This window comes from Ambystoma mexicanum, chromosome 3p, assembly GCF_040938575.1.
Source record: "Ambystoma mexicanum isolate Mex_15411 chromosome 3p, UKY_AmexF1_1, whole genome shotgun sequence".
Taxonomy (NCBI): Eukaryota; Metazoa; Chordata; class Amphibia; order Caudata; family Ambystomatidae; genus Ambystoma; species Ambystoma mexicanum.
The window spans coordinates 218,046,262-218,064,071 of NC_090925.1; the positions used below are offsets into that span (position 1 = coordinate 218,046,262).

Here is a 17,810-nt window from a genome sequence, read left to right on the forward strand (position 1 = left end):
TATAAAGTACAAATGAGCATATGTGTTAGTCTTTCAGTAAATTGGTTCTACAGGGCATGTCCCCCACAGGGGATATGTGCAGTGTCCTATGTTCAGGGCAGGTGATATTTTCAAGATTACCTTTAGGTGATATAATGTGAGAAAAAGGTCATCATTGTACCGTCAGTCATATGTTTGGCACGTTAAATTGTTTTGAAAAGACAGAGCGGTTAGAAGTGAAGAAATCACACAATTCATATGTGCAGTCTTATCATGTGTACTTGCCAGGTGAATAGTCCACACGTTTTACGTGTGGATCAATAACGCGCAATGGTGATAAGCCATGCCTAACATGTTGACGCATGTCTTCTCCGCGTGGGGTTCACACCACAGGGTCCATCAAATGTGTCCCTAAAGGAAGATTAGGACTCCACATAATGACGATTATCATAAGCAATCGGGGCAAAATGGGAACTGGCATCTGCGCATCACAGAAACGGACAACTGAGTTCTGACCAATGTACAAGCTTGATATGCACTGTTGTTCGCCACATTTTCTGAAAATAACAGTCTGACCAAAGTTACTAGGCCAAAGAGTTGTAAAATGTACCATTTGTCTGTCAATGTCCTCATGTAGACTCTTGAACTTTTAACGTTTGGCCTAACATTCCTAGGTACTGATCTCCAACTCTCTGATCTCGTCACTTATTTCCCTTGTCTTTTCTATTTCCTTTAAAGATGAGTCTCTATTTGCAGATGTAGAATGTGTGCACTTTAATCAAGACAGCATGTCAGGCATAGCTCTTTTTGAACTGCATGCGTATGCTTCTTTTTCACAATACTATGTTCTTGTGGCTTTAAGCATTCAATACATGTAATACCTTTTATACTTATTGTTGTATAAAACTTTAGAAAACGATCACACTGAACTAATATAACCTAGCAAATGTTACATGCCCAATGATGCTTTAAAAAGCATCACATTCCTACAAGAGGAAAGGACCCAAGGCTCACTGAGACTGGGTTGGTGAGGCTCTGTAACTATGAACATAATCGCGATAGGTTGACAGGTATGGTTGGCGCATGTGGTCAAGAAGCAAGTATCCTCCTCCTCAGTAGACAGGCGATATAAAGTGACGAGTATCAAACGATAAAATAGTGCTTGACTTAACAGTACCCATCAGCTTGCTAAGTTAAAAGAAATGTAAAAACACTTTTTTGAAACGTGAAGGATATGCTACCCTTTTTCGATGGCTATGTGCAGAGTGAACAATGTGCACTACTGAGTTACAAGCACTGGAATAAAGTGCACGTTGCATCACACACCTGTCTGTCCTGTGATTGTCCTGTGATTGATAAGTCAGGGACAGATGGCCAGGTGTGGGCTCTCATATTTCCTTGTGGGGTGGGAGGGAGGGGTGACCAATCAATACCTACCACAGCTATCAAAACGGGCACTGAAGAAGTTACATCATTGTACCTATCTTTCCCAGGTAAGCCTGGGCTTTTGACAGGCATAGACATAGAAAAGTTGCTTCCGCTTCGAATGGGCATGTAACTGTTGGTGCTTAAAACAAACAAATATTTGAAGTTGGTTGACAAGTGAAGGGATGAGATGGGTGTACATTTCTGTAGGGCTTGGAGAATCTTGGGGTCTAGTATGCCATAAAATATGCGTGGAAATCTGTGGCATGCTGGCAACTTGTGGCATGGGTACATATGTAAGATACGTAAGAAGAACTCGTGTCAAGGCACTTCTGTGCAGATTTATATAAATAAGCTATGGAGCCTCTGAGTATTGTCAATGGATGGCATCACACAAGTAAACTGAACTCTGCAATAAGTTTATTTAAACAAAAAATAAAGTACACAAAACCTTTCTTTTTAGCAAAATAGCACTGCTGTTTTTATGCCACTGAAAATGGAAGCAATTGATGTCATTCTGGTGCACTCATACATCCGTGGGAAAAACATCGAACAACATTAGATAACATGCCATTCTAAGATGCATTCATGGGTTCTGCGCAAGCCACTACTTCGTAAAGAGTAAAGAGTGTGTGTGTGCCAAATCCACCCTCGCTGCTTGTGTAATGTCATATCTATAGCAGAATAAAGAAATGACAGTGCAGCAACTGGCATTTCACTTTTTGAATTGTATTCATATCTTAAAAGGTTCTACCTAACGCCATTTTGGGACGCTGTGGAATCCTGTGCCACCCGTCAGGCTCATCTCCCACAACTTCTAGTCTTGCCCCCAGAGTGTCCGCTGTTGGCCGCAAAAACTCCTTTTATGCACTGTGCTATTTTAAACATGTCCAACATTTTTTCTGTGACTTGTAACATTATAAGGCCCCCTGATCTAATTATACACCAAAAATTGCATTTAATATTACCTCTGGCCTTGCATCTATATACCTCATTTTTAGTTGTTCCATTGTAGAAATGAGGTGATAACTTACAAGGTTTCTGGCGGGCCAGATTTGGGAATGTATGTCCGCTCAGGGGAGTATGGGTTAATTATGGCACATCTTATCATACATTTAGTTGTTTCATGCTTATTTTTACTTTCCCTCTATTAAGTGATTCTGCCCTTTTAGTTAAAATTGTCTAGTGCTCCAGAACACTCATATTTTGGTTTGCACATTATAGTACATTTATATAAAGATACTATGAACCCATCATTTGGTACTTAAGGGGCCACCTGACTGGGACCTTGTTGAAACGTACGACAGCCCTCCTAGAGGCAGCAGGCTCTGGTACCTTCGCCCTCTGGCTCAATGATGTCTTACGCCTTTTCTGTGGGTCTGTGAGCCACAGAACTAGCTTGTCTAAATGCACTTGTGTGCATATTGTACTTGTTAAAGGGGCTACCTAACGCTGCCTGCAAGATGTGGGGAGGTTTTATGGAAACAAATGTTATTAATACATACATTTGCGGATCTCCAAGGACGGATGGCGCCTGAAGATACCAATGGCGCCTGAAGATACTGATGGTTTCCGCGGCTAAAAGGAAAGTGTTGCTTTCTGAAAAACAGAAGCTTTATGTGGCACATTGTGCAAAACAGAAAGAAGTCTTTATTTTCCAAAATAAACAAAGAACCCCCCTCCTCCATCCCTCGACACTCGGGTCTTGAACACTACCTTCGCACTGACAAACGGGACATGGCATTCATCAACTGCAGGGAGAGCTTTTTCAGGGAAGCTTGCTTGGCGCCCGCTTTGCCTTTCCCGCTCCCCTGGGCGATCAGCTTTCGCCTCAGCTCATTGGACAGCCTCTGCACGTTAGGATCCTGCAGGCGCCGGTAGAGGTCTGCAATGTCACTGCGCCAGATCTCACCACCCGAGCGGGATCTTGCCAGAGTCACCCTCTGGGCGTCCAGGGGGCCATACATGTGTAGCACGGTGTCAGAGGAACGGGGCTTCTTTGACTCTGGCTCCCTGTCTTGGGCTTTCGGGCTGTTAAAGAAACCTGTGAGGATGGCAAATGTGGCAGAGGTGGTCACGGTGTTCTGTCTCCCTGGGCTCTGTTTGCTTACAGATGTGGTCATGCTGGATGTTAGTAACCCCACCAGATAATCTACGTCGATTTTTGGTTTTGCCAGATTGGTCAAAGTCCCTTTTTTAGCAGTGTAATCGTAGGGAATTTTAATGTTATTGATCACAATCTGAAAGTTCCTGTTTTTACCTGTGCTCCGATTGGACGCTTGCATTAGCGATGTTGTTATAGAGTCTAACATGTTGTTCTGGGGCGATGGATTAGCAAGCCTGGATTTGGCGGAACTGCTAGTGATATCAAAACGCCACAGCTTTTGGCTAGTGGAGCCAATTGGAAACTTGGTGTAGGTGGCGGTTAACTCCTTGATGGTGGGAGTGCATGGCGATCCGTTGCTGGGGTCACGGCAGGAGAATGGTCCAGTGTTCTCTAGGCTAATACTACTGTTGAAGACCTTACCCCCTATGGCCTCTACTCCCTTAGTCCTGTAATAAGTTTGCTGGTGGAAGGGGCTGGGGGAGACTTCACCGTTGGCATGGGTGGTCTGTATTGTGATCTTGTGTCTTGGCACCATCATGGCAACACTGCTGGTTTGCTGCTGTTGATGGCCCTGGTCTGCGGCATTTACATCCAGTAGCCCTTTCTCCGGCTCAATCTCTAAAAACCCTCTCCGAGTCACCAAATGGGAATGAGTTTGCTTTTGCCACTGGTCAGTGGTGTGAGGGAAGAGCATTCCAGTTAATACTGCTGTGTCCAGAGTCCTCTTAGGAGCCAATGGGGGAATACTTTGACTGAAGATGGCCTCTTCATCAGGGATGGTCACATCAGCACTCGTTATGTGTGGCCGGGTCGTGAACTGCAACTGTATAACTTGGAGTTTTGGCCTCCTCTGCACAACCTTCTCTCCTACTGTTGCCTCGGAAATTCTCTCTTTTGGCACTGAAGGAACAATCTGCTGGCGTATGCGCTGGCGTATTCTAGGCTCCTTAGCTGAGATTTTAACAGGCGGTTGTTGCTGTGCAGACTCGTTATTGATTGCCCCATCAAGGATACTTGCGTGTTGTTGCACCACATCCATCCTCTTAGGGAACCTCTGGGATCTCCCTTGGGAGAAGATCACCCCTGTGGTAATCTTTGTAGTCAGTGTCGGTCCCACAATGCTTCTGTCAATTGGCTGCCTGTTGATAAACAGTGGCTCATCATCCAGAGCTTCTGGAGTCAAAGGCACCTGTGTGGTTGGCAAACGGCTGATGCCTTCAACAACCCTGCCCTCCACAATCGTCCCTCTCGGCATTACCATATTCCTTTGTCGGGGTATTGTCTTCAAGAACATCTTGGAGGGCAACCGGGCATTGCTGACAGCAGTTTTTCTCACTGCAACTTTCTTACTTGGCATTGTTGTTAAAATGTCATTGAGGAATGACTGGTCTTGGCCAGAGATGATGCTGTTGCTGGATTCCAACTCTTCTCCTGGTGTTCGCTGCACTGCACTTGTTCTGGACTGATGGACAATGTCAGTGCTAAGGAGGATGTCATCATCGGAGACAATGAATTCATCATTGATACTGGAAGGGAAGGCAATGTCCTCTACAATCTCCTGGCTAGGCGTAACCGGTGCTCCATTTCCCCTGTGGAACAATGTGGTTTCATCTGGGAGTGGCTCGTCCAGGATGCCGATGGTGGTCGGCCAACTGAGGGTGAGAAAAGTTGTCTCTTCTGTTGTCTTCTTGGCTGGCCTCACACGCAAAGTGTTGATGTCGAACTGCCCATAGTCATCATTGTCAGCAACCTCCGAGGCACCCTTCAGGTTGCCCTCGGGTGGCATGTCGGTGAGGCCCGTGCTTGACTGTATGCTGATACCGAACATCAGATCATCCAGTATGGTCTGTGCCACTGGATTAACATCAAGTGGCGAGGTGATTTCTAAGACGTCATCATCGTCATCCAGTGGTTTCACTGATAGGTCTTCCTCATACTGCACAGGGTTGTCCTTTTGTGTCATGATGGTCCCCTCATTCCAAACGTCACCGGGACAGCTGACTCTCTAAGTAAACACAAGTCACAGAGAAAAAACAGATTAAAGAGGGAAGAAATCCACTCACCTCGTTCTCTCTTACTTTTTCTGTGCCTAAAACTGCCTGTCTGGTCTGTCTACAAACACATTTTCTCTCTACAAACTGCCTTATATGTCTATCACATACACACATTTCTTTCTATGCATCACTCCTGTATGTTCAAGGGTTTCTTACCTTATTACCATATTGTTCTCTCATATTTCCATCCTCCACCCCCACCATATTTCCTTATCCTCTGCATCTCACGTCATCCTTGCGAATCCCCTTCTGCCACCATACCAACCTTGAGATTGTCACTTGTAATTATGAATCATAGAAAATGATTTAACATAATGTGCTTCCTTTTGAAAGGTCGTCAAAAATGGGTGGCGATATATGTGATTTCAATCCCCTCCTTATACCGACGGTTGTGGAGTCCCCCAGAGGTCTGCTCCGTTTCCTGCCTTTTTGTATTTTTGACCTTACCCCACCCTCTTCCAGCACATGACAGAAGACACCCAGGCACTGCAACACTATTGGACTATGCTCGCACTAAAAAGGTTTAGGGCTTTGTTACAGCCTTGGAGATTATGCTAAAAGGGCGGTACTTGCATAATACCACTGCTTTAGCACCCACCTCATTAATGGCAGGACAGTGTTTGTGTTTAAAACCCTTTTTTCCTCTAGGAGGGAAGTGTGCTTCCCTACAGCAAATGGGAAAAAGGTGTTTTAATTGGACATTGGAAGGAGATGAAAACCTTCCCATTACCTTTACAATGTTATGCATAAAAGAGCCAGAAGTGGCCCCTTGGCGCAGTAAACATTTTTCACGGTAGTGGCATAAACAGCTACTCTGCACTCGCCTTTTCCCCTCTTAGACTGTGCATGAAAATGGATAGAATGTATTCATTTTAAAAAGAAGAATACGTGGCTTTTACGGGATACCACCGGGTTTGGAGAGGAGGAGGGGGCAGGGGGGTGTCCTGCAGGGGTAGGTACCAATACCCATTTTACAGTGTTAATGATATCATTTTTCAGAATGTATCTTTTTTGGAATGCTACCTGTGGTGTTAGTTACCGGCAGCAACATTCCAGGCAAACATTCTGCTCGAGCAGTAACGAGGCCCTCGGCCTAAGAGAAAAACTGCTCCTTTAAAATTGAAAAGCTATGCAGGAAAGGATACATTTGAGCGTGTTGTAACAAAATGACACAAAACTGAGACGACTATCTTCAGCCCTCCCACAATTAAAGCGAACTCAGTTGCCGGGCTCGGGACATTTGGAACCAGCGCCTACATTTCGGGAAATGCTGATCCCTTTAAAAACAAACCTGGGGATCCTGCTGGATCAACGCACCCCATTCCCCGCCCTCATTGTGGCAGAGAAACCTGCCTGGACACCGCAATCTGCTCCCTCCCCAATCCCCTAAATCCTAGTGGTGGGAACTCTCATCATTAACTTGCAGGGTGGTACTGCAGCACTGCCTGCAGGGAGGGTGAGGTATTATGACTATAATGAAGGGTATGCAGAGGCTGCAATGCGATTTCCATTGGCTGCCAAGTGGGTTAAAGAGATCTAGAACTGAGCAAGCTTCCCTCCACGTGGTGGATGCCCATTTCTCCATAGCCGACACCACACACCATGCTTCAGTACCAACATTCTCTATTCTGGGGTTCATTTTGATGCAGACAGTGGAGGTGGGGCTGGGGGGTGGATTGCAATGAAATGGCGTGACATTGTCCATGCCAGTAAATTACAATCCTTGCAATATAGGGGAGGGGGCTGCCACAAGGAGCTGGGTACAGCTGTAAAACCTGATTCAGACAAATGCATGACATTAACATGAACACAATGCCATGGTGGTACACAGCGGGGGAGCGAGCGGTGAGGCTTGGGAAGAAGGGCGGCGCTCCGTCAGGTGCAAGAGGGGAAACAATCATTAAGAAAAGACATGTATAAGCAGCACTCAGTGGAATTCATGTTACAATCACATGGGTGCCCCCGAGGTCTGCAACCGTATGCTCTGCACATGTTTTGGACTACAACTCCCATCAGCCCAGCTAACATAGTCAATGGGTGGGGCATCATCAGAGCCTGAAATCAACCACCCATCAAGACTGTGAATCATTTGGACAAGCATTTCCAATCTGCTGATTCAATGAGCTGTCCAATGCCCATAAGTCTCACATTTCTTGCACCATCAATTTAATCAGGAGTGCACAAACCATACAAAAATCAGACACTGATGGAGGTGAAGCTTTCACTGAATATTAACCATTGGGATCGTTTAGTCCATTTGTGCGTTTACGCATATTTTTTTGGCCCTTCTATTATGGTGCCGATTTGCTAAAAGCCAATGGCACTTTAAGATATTTAGAGAAGGGTATCAGGTGATAATATCCCTATATATGTGGTCTCCGTATAGAATGTCGCCAGGAAAAGGTTGTGGTAATAATATACCTATATATATGGTCTCCGTATAGAATGTCGCCAGGAAAAGGTTGTGGTAATAATATCCCTATATATATGGTCTCCGTATAGAATGTCGCCAGGAAAAGGTTGTGGTAATAATATCCCTATATATATGGACTCTGTATAGAATGTCGCCAGGAAAAGGTTGTGGTAATAATATCCCCATATATATGGACTCTGTATAGAATGTCGCCAGGAAAAGGTTGTGGTAATAATATCCCTATGTATATGGTCTCTGTATAGAATGTCGCCAGGAAAAGGTTGTGGTAATAATATCCCTATGTATATGGTCTCTGTATAGAATGTCGCCAGGAAAAGGTTGTGGTAATAATATCCCTATATATATGGTCTCTGTATAGAATGTCGCCAGGAAAAGGTTGTGGTAATAATATCCCTATATATATGGTCTCTGTATAGAATGTCGCCAGGAAAAGGTTGTGGTAATAATATCCCTATATATATGGTCTCTGTATAGAATGTCGCCAGGAAAAGGTTGTGGTAATAATATCCCTATATATATATGGTCGCCATATAGAATGTCGCCGGGAAAAGGTTGTGGCGACATTATATAGGTGACCATACATATAGACACAGGGGCAGCGGGTGTTGCATGGGTGTTCCCTGCTCCCCATGAAAAATAAAAAAGGGTTTGGAGGTTGCGGGGGTGTCTCCCACATGTTCCATTTAATACTGTTCCCACAAAAAACTGCAATTTTTCAGCTATTTTTTTGCATGGCGATATTTTTGAGGGGACATTATTACATGGAACCTAGAGAAGTACCCAAAGGTTCTGATCCATCCCAGGCTGAACATCTATCACATTTTCGTTTCAGTTTGTCTTCTCAAGTGGAAGAAAGTATTCCCAGACGTATATCTACTGCTTGCTGCACCTAATGAAACCAAGCTGCACTCCACTGATGAGGCCCAACAAGGCCGAAACATGAGCAGAGTTGAATGTTTTTCCATGCAGAGTAGGCCTGGCCTAGTGGTTCAGGCAGTTCTGCTCTCTATGGGGGCAGAGTTGAGAGGGATTTGCACACAGTTGGTCCCCTTCTGTAATGGCACAGATGAGAACAGAACATGATTGAATTGATGTTGATAGGGCATGTCCCCTGAATCAAAGTGAACACACAACATAAATAAACCCAATTATAGTATTTTCTTTCGTCATGGACAATGAATTGCTGTACACATTTTTTGAATGTAGCCTTATAATATCTCTTCAGGTCTAGAAGAGGCTATCCCCCAATTGGCTGCACATATGAACCAGCATTGTCTATTCGTCCAAATTTATCATGATATTCCACCACTTCATTATGAAAAAAAGACAAATGGACTCCAATTTACATGGCAAACTTAGAACATGAATAAGGAACAAGTTACTTACATGTAACTGTTGTTCTCCAGCATGGGTCTGGCATGGATTCACATGCTCATGAATATATTCCCCGTCGTCAGGCCGGGAATCCTCGGTATAGAAAAAATCAGTATCACTTTCGTTTCTGATCTGTCTTTCTCAGTAGTAACCAATCACTGGTCTCTGGGTCATACTGCCCTCAGCCAATGACTGCCCTCTCCCTAAGCCCCGCCCCTGGCAGCCATCCTCAGATTTGGTAGCACGTGAAGTGTCAGTATGACCAAGTGAAGAGCCGCAGAGAGGTATGCGGGAGGGTTCGCATGTGAATCCATGCCAGACCCATGCTGGAGAACAACAGTTACAGGTAAGTAACTTGTTCCTTCTCCAGCATGGGGTCTGGCATGGATTCACATGCTCATGAATATAAGAATACATAGCAGTATACACATGCACAACCACGGGAGGTGGCAAAAGGCTCAATATCAAGCAATACAACAACTCAACATTAAGCAACTCTTACCTCCTCACCAGGCTCACCTTAGGCGAACAGGTTGCGCAGCACTGCCTGGCCGACTCTGGACTCCTCCCTGGAATCCCAGTCGACGCAGTAGAATCTCGTGAAGGTGTGCGTCGACTTCCACGTAGCAGCCCTGCAGATGTCGAGCAGGGGCACACCAGACAGGAACGCCGTAGTAGCAGCGATCGCTCTGGTCGAATGGGCCCTCGGACAGCCTGGCAACGGTCGGTTTGCCAACCGGTGACAGTGCATGATGCAGCCGGAGAGCCATCTGGGAATGGAAGTCTTCGAGAGAGCCTTCCCTTGATTCACAGGTCCAAATTTCACAAACAGCTGTGATGTCTTCCGAAAACTCTTCGTGCGGTCCATGTAGAACTTCAGCGCTCTAGCTACATCCAGCGAGTGCAGAGTCCTCTCAGCCGGCGACGAAGGCAACAGGAAGACAACTGGCAACACCAAGGGCTCGTTGAGGTGGAAGTCCGACGGCACCTTGGGCATGAAGGAGGGGTGCGTCCTCAGCACCACCCTTGTGTCGTGAAAAGTCAAGTATGGAGGCTTGCAAGACAGGGCCTGGATCTCTCCCACTCGTCGTGCAGAGGTGATGGCCAAGAGGAATGCTGTCTTCCACGACAGAAACTTCAACGGCACTGAATGCATAGGCTCGAATGGGGCCCCCATGAGCCTAGTTAGCACCACGTTGAGCTCCCACGCCGGGGCAGGGGCCTTCACCGTCGGGAATGATCGGAACAGTCCTTTCATAAATTCCTTCACCAGTCGATGAGACCACAAGGACGCCCGTCCTGTAGTTCTGGTGTAACGTGAGACGGCAGCCAGATGTACCTTGATGGAAGGGTGAGATAGGCCAGCCTTGGCCAAAGACAGTAGGTACGGCAATACTTGAGGGGCCGTAATCCGCAGAGGGTTATTCTTCTGTACACGGCACCAGACAGAGAACCTCTTCCATTTATGTCCGTAGCACTTGAGAGTTGAGGATGCCCTGGCCTTTGCAAGAACCTCTCTGCAGTCGGCCGGGATGTCGTATCCTCCAAACTCTAGTGCTGCAGGAGCCAGGCCTGCAAGTTCAGCGACTCTGGTTCGTGATGAAGAATGGCGCCTCCTTCTCTGGAGAGAAGATCCGCGTCCGTCGGCAGCTTGACTGGTGTGGACGCTGACAAGTCCAGAAGGTCCGGGAACCAGATCTGCCTCGGCCATGCCGGTGCGATGAGGAACATCCTGCACCGGGACCTCTTGAGCTGGTTGACGAGCCGGAGTAGCAACGGCGGGAACGCATAAAGGAACAGGCCGTCCCAGGGGAACGAGAAAGCATCGCCCATGCACCTCGGTTGGGGAAACCTGCTGGCGAACCTCCGGCACTTGGAGTTTGCCGCCGTCGCAAAGAGATCGATCTGGGGTTCGCCCCATCGTCGGAAGAGTCGGTCTACTTGATCCTGGCGCAGTTCCCACTCGTGGCACGAGTGCAGCTCTCTGCTGAGTGAGTCGGCGATGGTGTTTTTTATCCCTGCCAGATGAAAGGGTACCAGAAACATCCCTTGGGCGACGGCCCAATGCCACAGATCCTGGGCTTCCTTGGATAGGGCAGGGGATCTGGTTCCGCCCTGCTTCCGAATGTAAAACATCGTGGTGGTGTTGTCGGTGAAGATCCTCACCATCTTGCCCTTGAGGGATGGAAGGAAGGACCTGAGGGCCCAGAACACTGCACGGAGCTCCAAGATGTTGATGTGGAGTGTCTTCTCCTCCGGGAGCCAAAGGCCTCTCGCGTGGAGACCCCCGGTGTGCGCTCCCCAACCTTCCAGGGAGGCATCCGTTGTCACCGTCACCTGGTGGGCCAGGGCTAGGAAACCTGTTCCCGTTGTCAGATGAGAGCGGATACCCCACCATCATATCGCCTGACGGAACGCTTCGCCGAGCGGGATCCTGTCCTCGAAGTTGCCCGTCGGCTGGATCCAGTGGCCGTCGAGGAATTCTTGCAAGGGCTGCATCCAAAGTCTGCAGTGGCGCACCAGATAAATGCAGGAGGACATCATTCCGAGGAGGGACTTGATAGACCTCACTCTGGCCACGTCCGTGGCCAGCAGACGTTGCACCTTTCCCAGGATGGTCCTTATCCTTTCCTCCGACGGAGAGGCCAGCCACACCACTGTGTCGAGCTGTGCTCCCAGAAACAAGGCGACTTGCGACGGGACCAGGTGGGATTTTGGAAAGTTGATGGAGAACCCCAGGCCCGTGAGCAGCTGGACGGTCTTCGCAGTGTGTTCCACGGCGAGCTCCCTTGTCCTTGCCCGTATGAGCCAGTCGTCCAGGTAGGGCTAGACGTGGATCCCCTGCAGGCGCAGCCGCGCCACCACCGGTGCTAGCCACTTGGTGAACACCCTGGGCGCCAATTTTAATCCGAATGGGAGGGCCTTGAACTGGTAGTGCCGCCCTTTGACCATGAACCTGAGGAACTTTCGGTGTCTCTTTAGAATAGGGATGTGGAAGTACGCATCCTCCAAGTCCAACGACGACAGGAAATCACCCTCCTCCAGCTGGCCCAGCACGTGCAGGAGGGTGACCATCCAGAACTTCTGTGCCTTGATGTATTTGTTCAGTCGTCGCAGGTCCAGGATGGGACGCCATCCTCCTGTCTTCTTCTTTACGAGGAAGTATCTTGAGTAAACTCCGGAGCCCCGAAGCCTCTTAGGAACGAGCTCGATGGCACCTTTCTTGAGCATCGCCCTTACTTCCAACAGCAGTTGAGGGACGTGATTTTCCTTCCTGGCCACGGGAGGAATGTGGGGGCACTTCTTCTGGAACTCGAGGGAGTGCCCCAGGGCCAGGGCGTCCAGCACCCAACGGTCGGTGGAGATGGACTCCCACCCGCCGACGAACTTCGTCAGCCGGCCTCCAACCGGGGTGCTTCGGCGGGGGCCCGACCCGACGGTCGGTTCAATCTTGCTTGGAGGCCGCTTTGCCTCCTTGACCACCTTGGCGATGACGGCGGGATCCACCTGACTTGCCGCGTCCCCTGTAGGCCTCCCGCGACTAAGATCTTGCCGCTTGACGGTACGTAGAGGAGCTGCTGCCGGCTCCCTTGGAGGCTCCCTGTCTGCCTCCGGAGCTCCGAAAGGACGGCCGTCGCTGTTGGAGCACACCCAGTGCACGGGCCGGCTCTGTGTCCGTCTTGATCGCCTGAAGGGACTCATCAACTGCCTTGCCAAAAAGGTTGTTCCCATCGAAGGGCATGTCCAAAACCTTGGTCTGTACGTCCTGGCGGAAATCCGTCACCTTGAGCCATCCTCGTCGTCTCAGGCAAACGCCGTTGCCCAACTGACGGAAACCGGTGCCGGCGATGTCCGTAGCCACCGTAATGGCGTGGTCCGAGGCAATCTCACTTTCCTGTAAGATTTCCAGGGCCTCAGCCCTCTTGGCGTCTGGGAGGAAGTCCAAAAGAGGGGCGATCTTGAACCACAACTCCCTGTCGTAACGGGCTACGATGGCCAGGGCGTTGGCCGCCTTGATGGTCGTCGCTGCAGATGAGATGACCCGTCGTCCCATCGCATCCAGCTTCCTACCCTCGCCGTGCGGCGGGGAGGTTGAAGTCGAGGCCGATGCCTCCCCCGCCTCTTCTTGGCCGCCGCCGAAACGACCGAATCCGGGGTAGGTTGCGCCCTAAGTCACAAGGGGGCAGCATCAGGGACCCGGTACTTCTTCTTGTACCGGTCCCTCTTTGCAGGAGCCGTGGCAGGGTTCTTGAGGAGGGCGAGCCCCTCATCCCAGATGTCATCAAGAAGCGGTACGGCGAGGACCGTCTTCCTTTTAGCCTAACGCTGTTGGTAAAGGAACCCTTCCTTCTTTTCTTCGGGGCAGAGCTGGAAGAGCTCGGATGCCCTGAAATCATGGCATGGAAGGATCCAATCTCCTCGGGCGGGGACGCCCGGGCAGGGGGCGACGGGGGACACGTCCCGTCGTCGCCTCCGTCGCCATCCGTACCCGTCGTAGTCGTGTCCATGCCTGTATCATCCCCGTGGGTAGTAGATCGGGGGGAAGGCAGAGAAGGCCGCAGAGGCGGGAGAGGAGGCCTAGGGTGCGTCGTCCTCCTCTTAAGTGGTGGGCTCTCCGAAGGTCCTGGCTCCGGTTCCCCCGTCGGGTCTGGCTCAGGTACCTCCGTCGGGGGAAGGGGCAACCTAGTCCTTATCTCCGAGCATAAGAACTGAATGGCTGACAAAATGGCCGCCCATGTGTCCTGCGGCACCGGAAACGACGGGAGCGAGGGCTCTTGAGGAGCCTTGTCTGTGACACCGTCGCTCTCGTCGTCGCCCTCGTCGGGATCCCTCCCGATGGGCTGGGCCTCTTCCATGACTTGGATGAGCTCCTCTTCAGAGGTCGTGTCCGTATCCACGATGGCCACCAGCCCCTCCCCCACCCTTTCCAACGAGGACTTTGTGGGGGTCTTCTCGATGGGCCTGAAAGACGACTCCCTCCGCGGTGGCAGGGAGACTCTGGTTCCTGAGGGCGCCTCCACTGGTGTAGCCTCCACAGGCTGAGCCAGGGCCGCGGCGACATCCTCAATCGAGGTCTTAGCAGGGTGAATTAAGGTCCGCATCACCTTGTGTACGCCTGGGGCCTTCACCTTGGGGGGAGGGTCCGAGCCTCGCTCCCACTCTGCCGGAATCTTCGAGATCGACCTGGGCCTCTCCAGAAGCTTTGCCGGGTTCTCGTGTGGAAACCGATATAATATTATGACCCCAATCGCATCGTTTAAATGTATGTTGGCCTACGCCAAGCTGTCTAAAGGATACTATGTACATAGGTTCCGCGGCAAGGTCTTGACCTTAATGTATCGTGTAAGCCGCCATCTTGGATCTAGCTGCCATTTTAGGTACTCTTGCAGTGTGGAAGTCACCCTGAATCACAAAATGGAGGCCGAATGACATTTCGAGTAAGACTTCGGCCATGGTGACCTCCGCACACGTGAATGAATAATATGTCCGTAGGCTACTTGTTAGGGTCATGAACTAAGACCCTGTCCTCTGTTTAACCTATGTGTAAATATGTAACCGTATCAGCGGAACTGATCTAATGTATGGAAATTGTGTGTTCGACCTGGCTACGAACCCTAGCCATGGTTCCAGAAATGGTTAACTTGTAAGAGGGCTGGCCAATGCAGTACTAAATGTATAAAAACCCAAGCATCCCGATGATCGGTCTCTCCCACTTTCAGTGCGAACCTAACGTTGAAGGTTCGTGTGTTAGTCAGAGGGCCGAATAGCTATTCGCATGTCAATTGACTTTGGTAACTTTGTAACTTTGAAATAAAGCGCTTTGTATGTCCTTTGTAACCTGTGTTGGTGTGTTTCCTTTTGGGCTTCCCGGCCTCATGTCAATTTCTCTGTTTCCACAGTTGGCGCCCGAATAGGGACCCTCAAGATTGATGCCGGATCATTGAAGGTTGACGCAGACTATCGAATCGGGATCGGACGGTGTGATTCTGCGGGCCCGACCGATCGAGACGCGATACCTCGGCAGCGCTGCACGATCCGATCCTTGGGCGATAGTCGTGCGGTCTGACACGGCATCTTGACGAGGGTCCAATTCCGAGGCGGGCAGATTTGCCGAAACCACCGAACGCAGGTAAAATTTGTTAGTTGAAGTCCTTTGTAAACCGTACGGTCCTCCTTAGGTTTGGTCAGGTGCAGTCATGACCCGGCTCTTAATTTAACCCTGACAATTTGAATTTGGCGTATTGTATCTGCAGACACAATTATTGGACCAGGTAACACCAATTTTTTGAGAAATGCCTGGGAAATTGTCTAGCTGCTTTAGGGTTCTGTTCCGCAGCGATCGACAATCTTTGGAATTTAGCCGTCCGGCACCACAGGAGGGGTCGCCGGCGTGTACTATGTACTGTAAGTATGGCATTGGTAGTATTGTATTTAATGACATTTGGCACAGACAGACCAGAAATGCCTCCGAATTTCAGTGGCCAATCAATGGTAGCTTTGAGATCCCCCGTATTGAATACTTAGAGTCGATCTTGCTTAAAAAGAAGGCTAGGCCAGCAGCCTTTGATGTGTTACAAAATTGGAAAAAGGAAGCATTACAGCAGCTTAAAAGTAGGGATAAACATGCACGACGTCATAAAACGAATGCCGAAAAGGCATTGTTGTATGACAAGGAAAAACGATTAGATGAAACCCAGAAGATGGATAGAGCTTTCTCGCTCGGGGTCCAGAAAATTTACCCCTCTAAAGATTTCCATGCTTCCGAGGAGTTTATTGAGAAAATATTAAACGAACGGAGGCCTGATTCTTCAGCGCCACCTCCGTATGCTCCCGTTGTGGGCACCTTGCCCGTTCCTGCTATTGCTCCTATCGTTATTCCTACTCCTCCTGCGCAGCCTACTGCCCCTAGTTCTTTGGTTGTCGCTCCTCTGTCTATTTCGTCTATTACATTACCTCTTTCCCCTGCACCCTTGTTAGGTTCACCTACACCTCCGATTCTGGGGAGTCCCGTGTTCACTAAATCAGATCCCGGTGCAGGGTCGAAAATTGTGACTCGTAGTACTGTTCCTGCGGGCAGGAAACAGGAACTATTTGCTTGGGCTAAACATTGCATGGAAAAAGGTGATCAAACTGATGTACTTTCAACATTATCTAATTTGCACGATTTTCCCGAGAAAAACGTTTTTATTGAAGGACTGGGGATTCATTTAGGTGTAATGTGGGGTAGATTGCAGACTTCGGATCTCCCACAAGGGGTGAGAGATCTGAATGCCTTGGCACTTTCGAGGGATACCAAGCAGAAAGTATATGGACATGTTGACAGATTGTTTGAGTTTAGGAGGGATTTTGAAAGGTTACAAAACGAGGATGATGAGGACGACAGGATGTATGCACAGAAACGGTTCCTTTCGTGCCGAAGTTCAGCACCTGAGGAAGTACGAATTTGTACCAAAGACGCGATTCGATGGATCTCGGATTCATCGATACCGCCAGATGAGGTGTATGACACATATAGTCAATACACGGTAGAGATGCAAAGGAAGGTAATCCAAGTGATGGTACAGCACTTACAGGAGGAATGTATAAGGAAGAAGGTTGGTTGCCCCATAGAGTTATTGGGTATTTGTAAAAGAGCTTTTTCGCCCGACACTTCTACAGCTGCTTTAGCGCTCGATTTGGCCCTATTGCTCAGTAAGCGGTCGGAGGTCCCTATATCTCAGTTGCCTATGAGAGAGGTCCCTCCGACCTTTGTCCCAAAAGTAGAAATCCCCGCCAACGCGGCGACTGGTGCTGCCGCGGTGGATATCCCTGCACATTACGTATCACAGTTTGTTCACGTCCCGTTCTCTCGACAGGAAGTGAACACGATTAGACAATCAGTCCCTGATATCAGGAAGAACCCGACAGGGTTTTACAAAGAAATAGAATCCGTTTTGCAGTCTTCTGTGTTCACCTTAAGCGACATGGATTTATTGTTTCCAGTGCTTTTACCTGTTGATGTATGGAAACAGGTACGAACAATAGATGATGTGCTGGGGTTAGGGGATACATGGGTAAACTTAACTAGAATAGATGGGGAACGACCAGCTGGTGAGAAACCACCCCAGGTAATACTCACTTTACCTGATAGAATAGTTGCCAAATTAAAAACTATAATCCCAGAAAAAAGGATTATTTGGGACAAGCTTACGGCCTGCGTCCAAGGGAAAACTGAAGGTACTACTGAATTCTTTAATAGATTCGAACAGGTGTTCTCCGACTTCAGTGGACAGGATTTAGGTACAGAGTCGGGGAAGAGGTTGTTTGTGGACAAATTTGTGCGTGGATTGTTGCCCGACATCCAGTCACAAATTATGTCCTCAGAGAGCGCTTGGCAGGCAAAATCTCAGTCAGAGGTCTTGCATATGGCTCAGTATTACGAGAATCGGGTTAATAA

At 48.9% G+C, this 17,810-nt stretch overlaps 1 protein-coding gene across 1 annotated transcript in view; it reads right to left on the reverse strand.

Moving 5' to 3' along the window:
* Window positions 1-3,025: 3,025 nt before the first annotated feature.
* ACRBP (acrosin binding protein) overlaps window positions 3,026-17,810 on the reverse strand; it is a 453,570-nt gene continuing 438,785 nt past the window's right edge. The window contains exon 4 of the mRNA XM_069649836.1: window positions 3,026-5,516. Within this exon, the coding sequence (XP_069505937.1) occupies window positions 3,117-5,516 (2,400 nt within the window). The 3' untranslated portion in view covers window positions 3,026-3,116. The remainder of the gene's footprint in view (window positions 5,517-17,810) is intronic.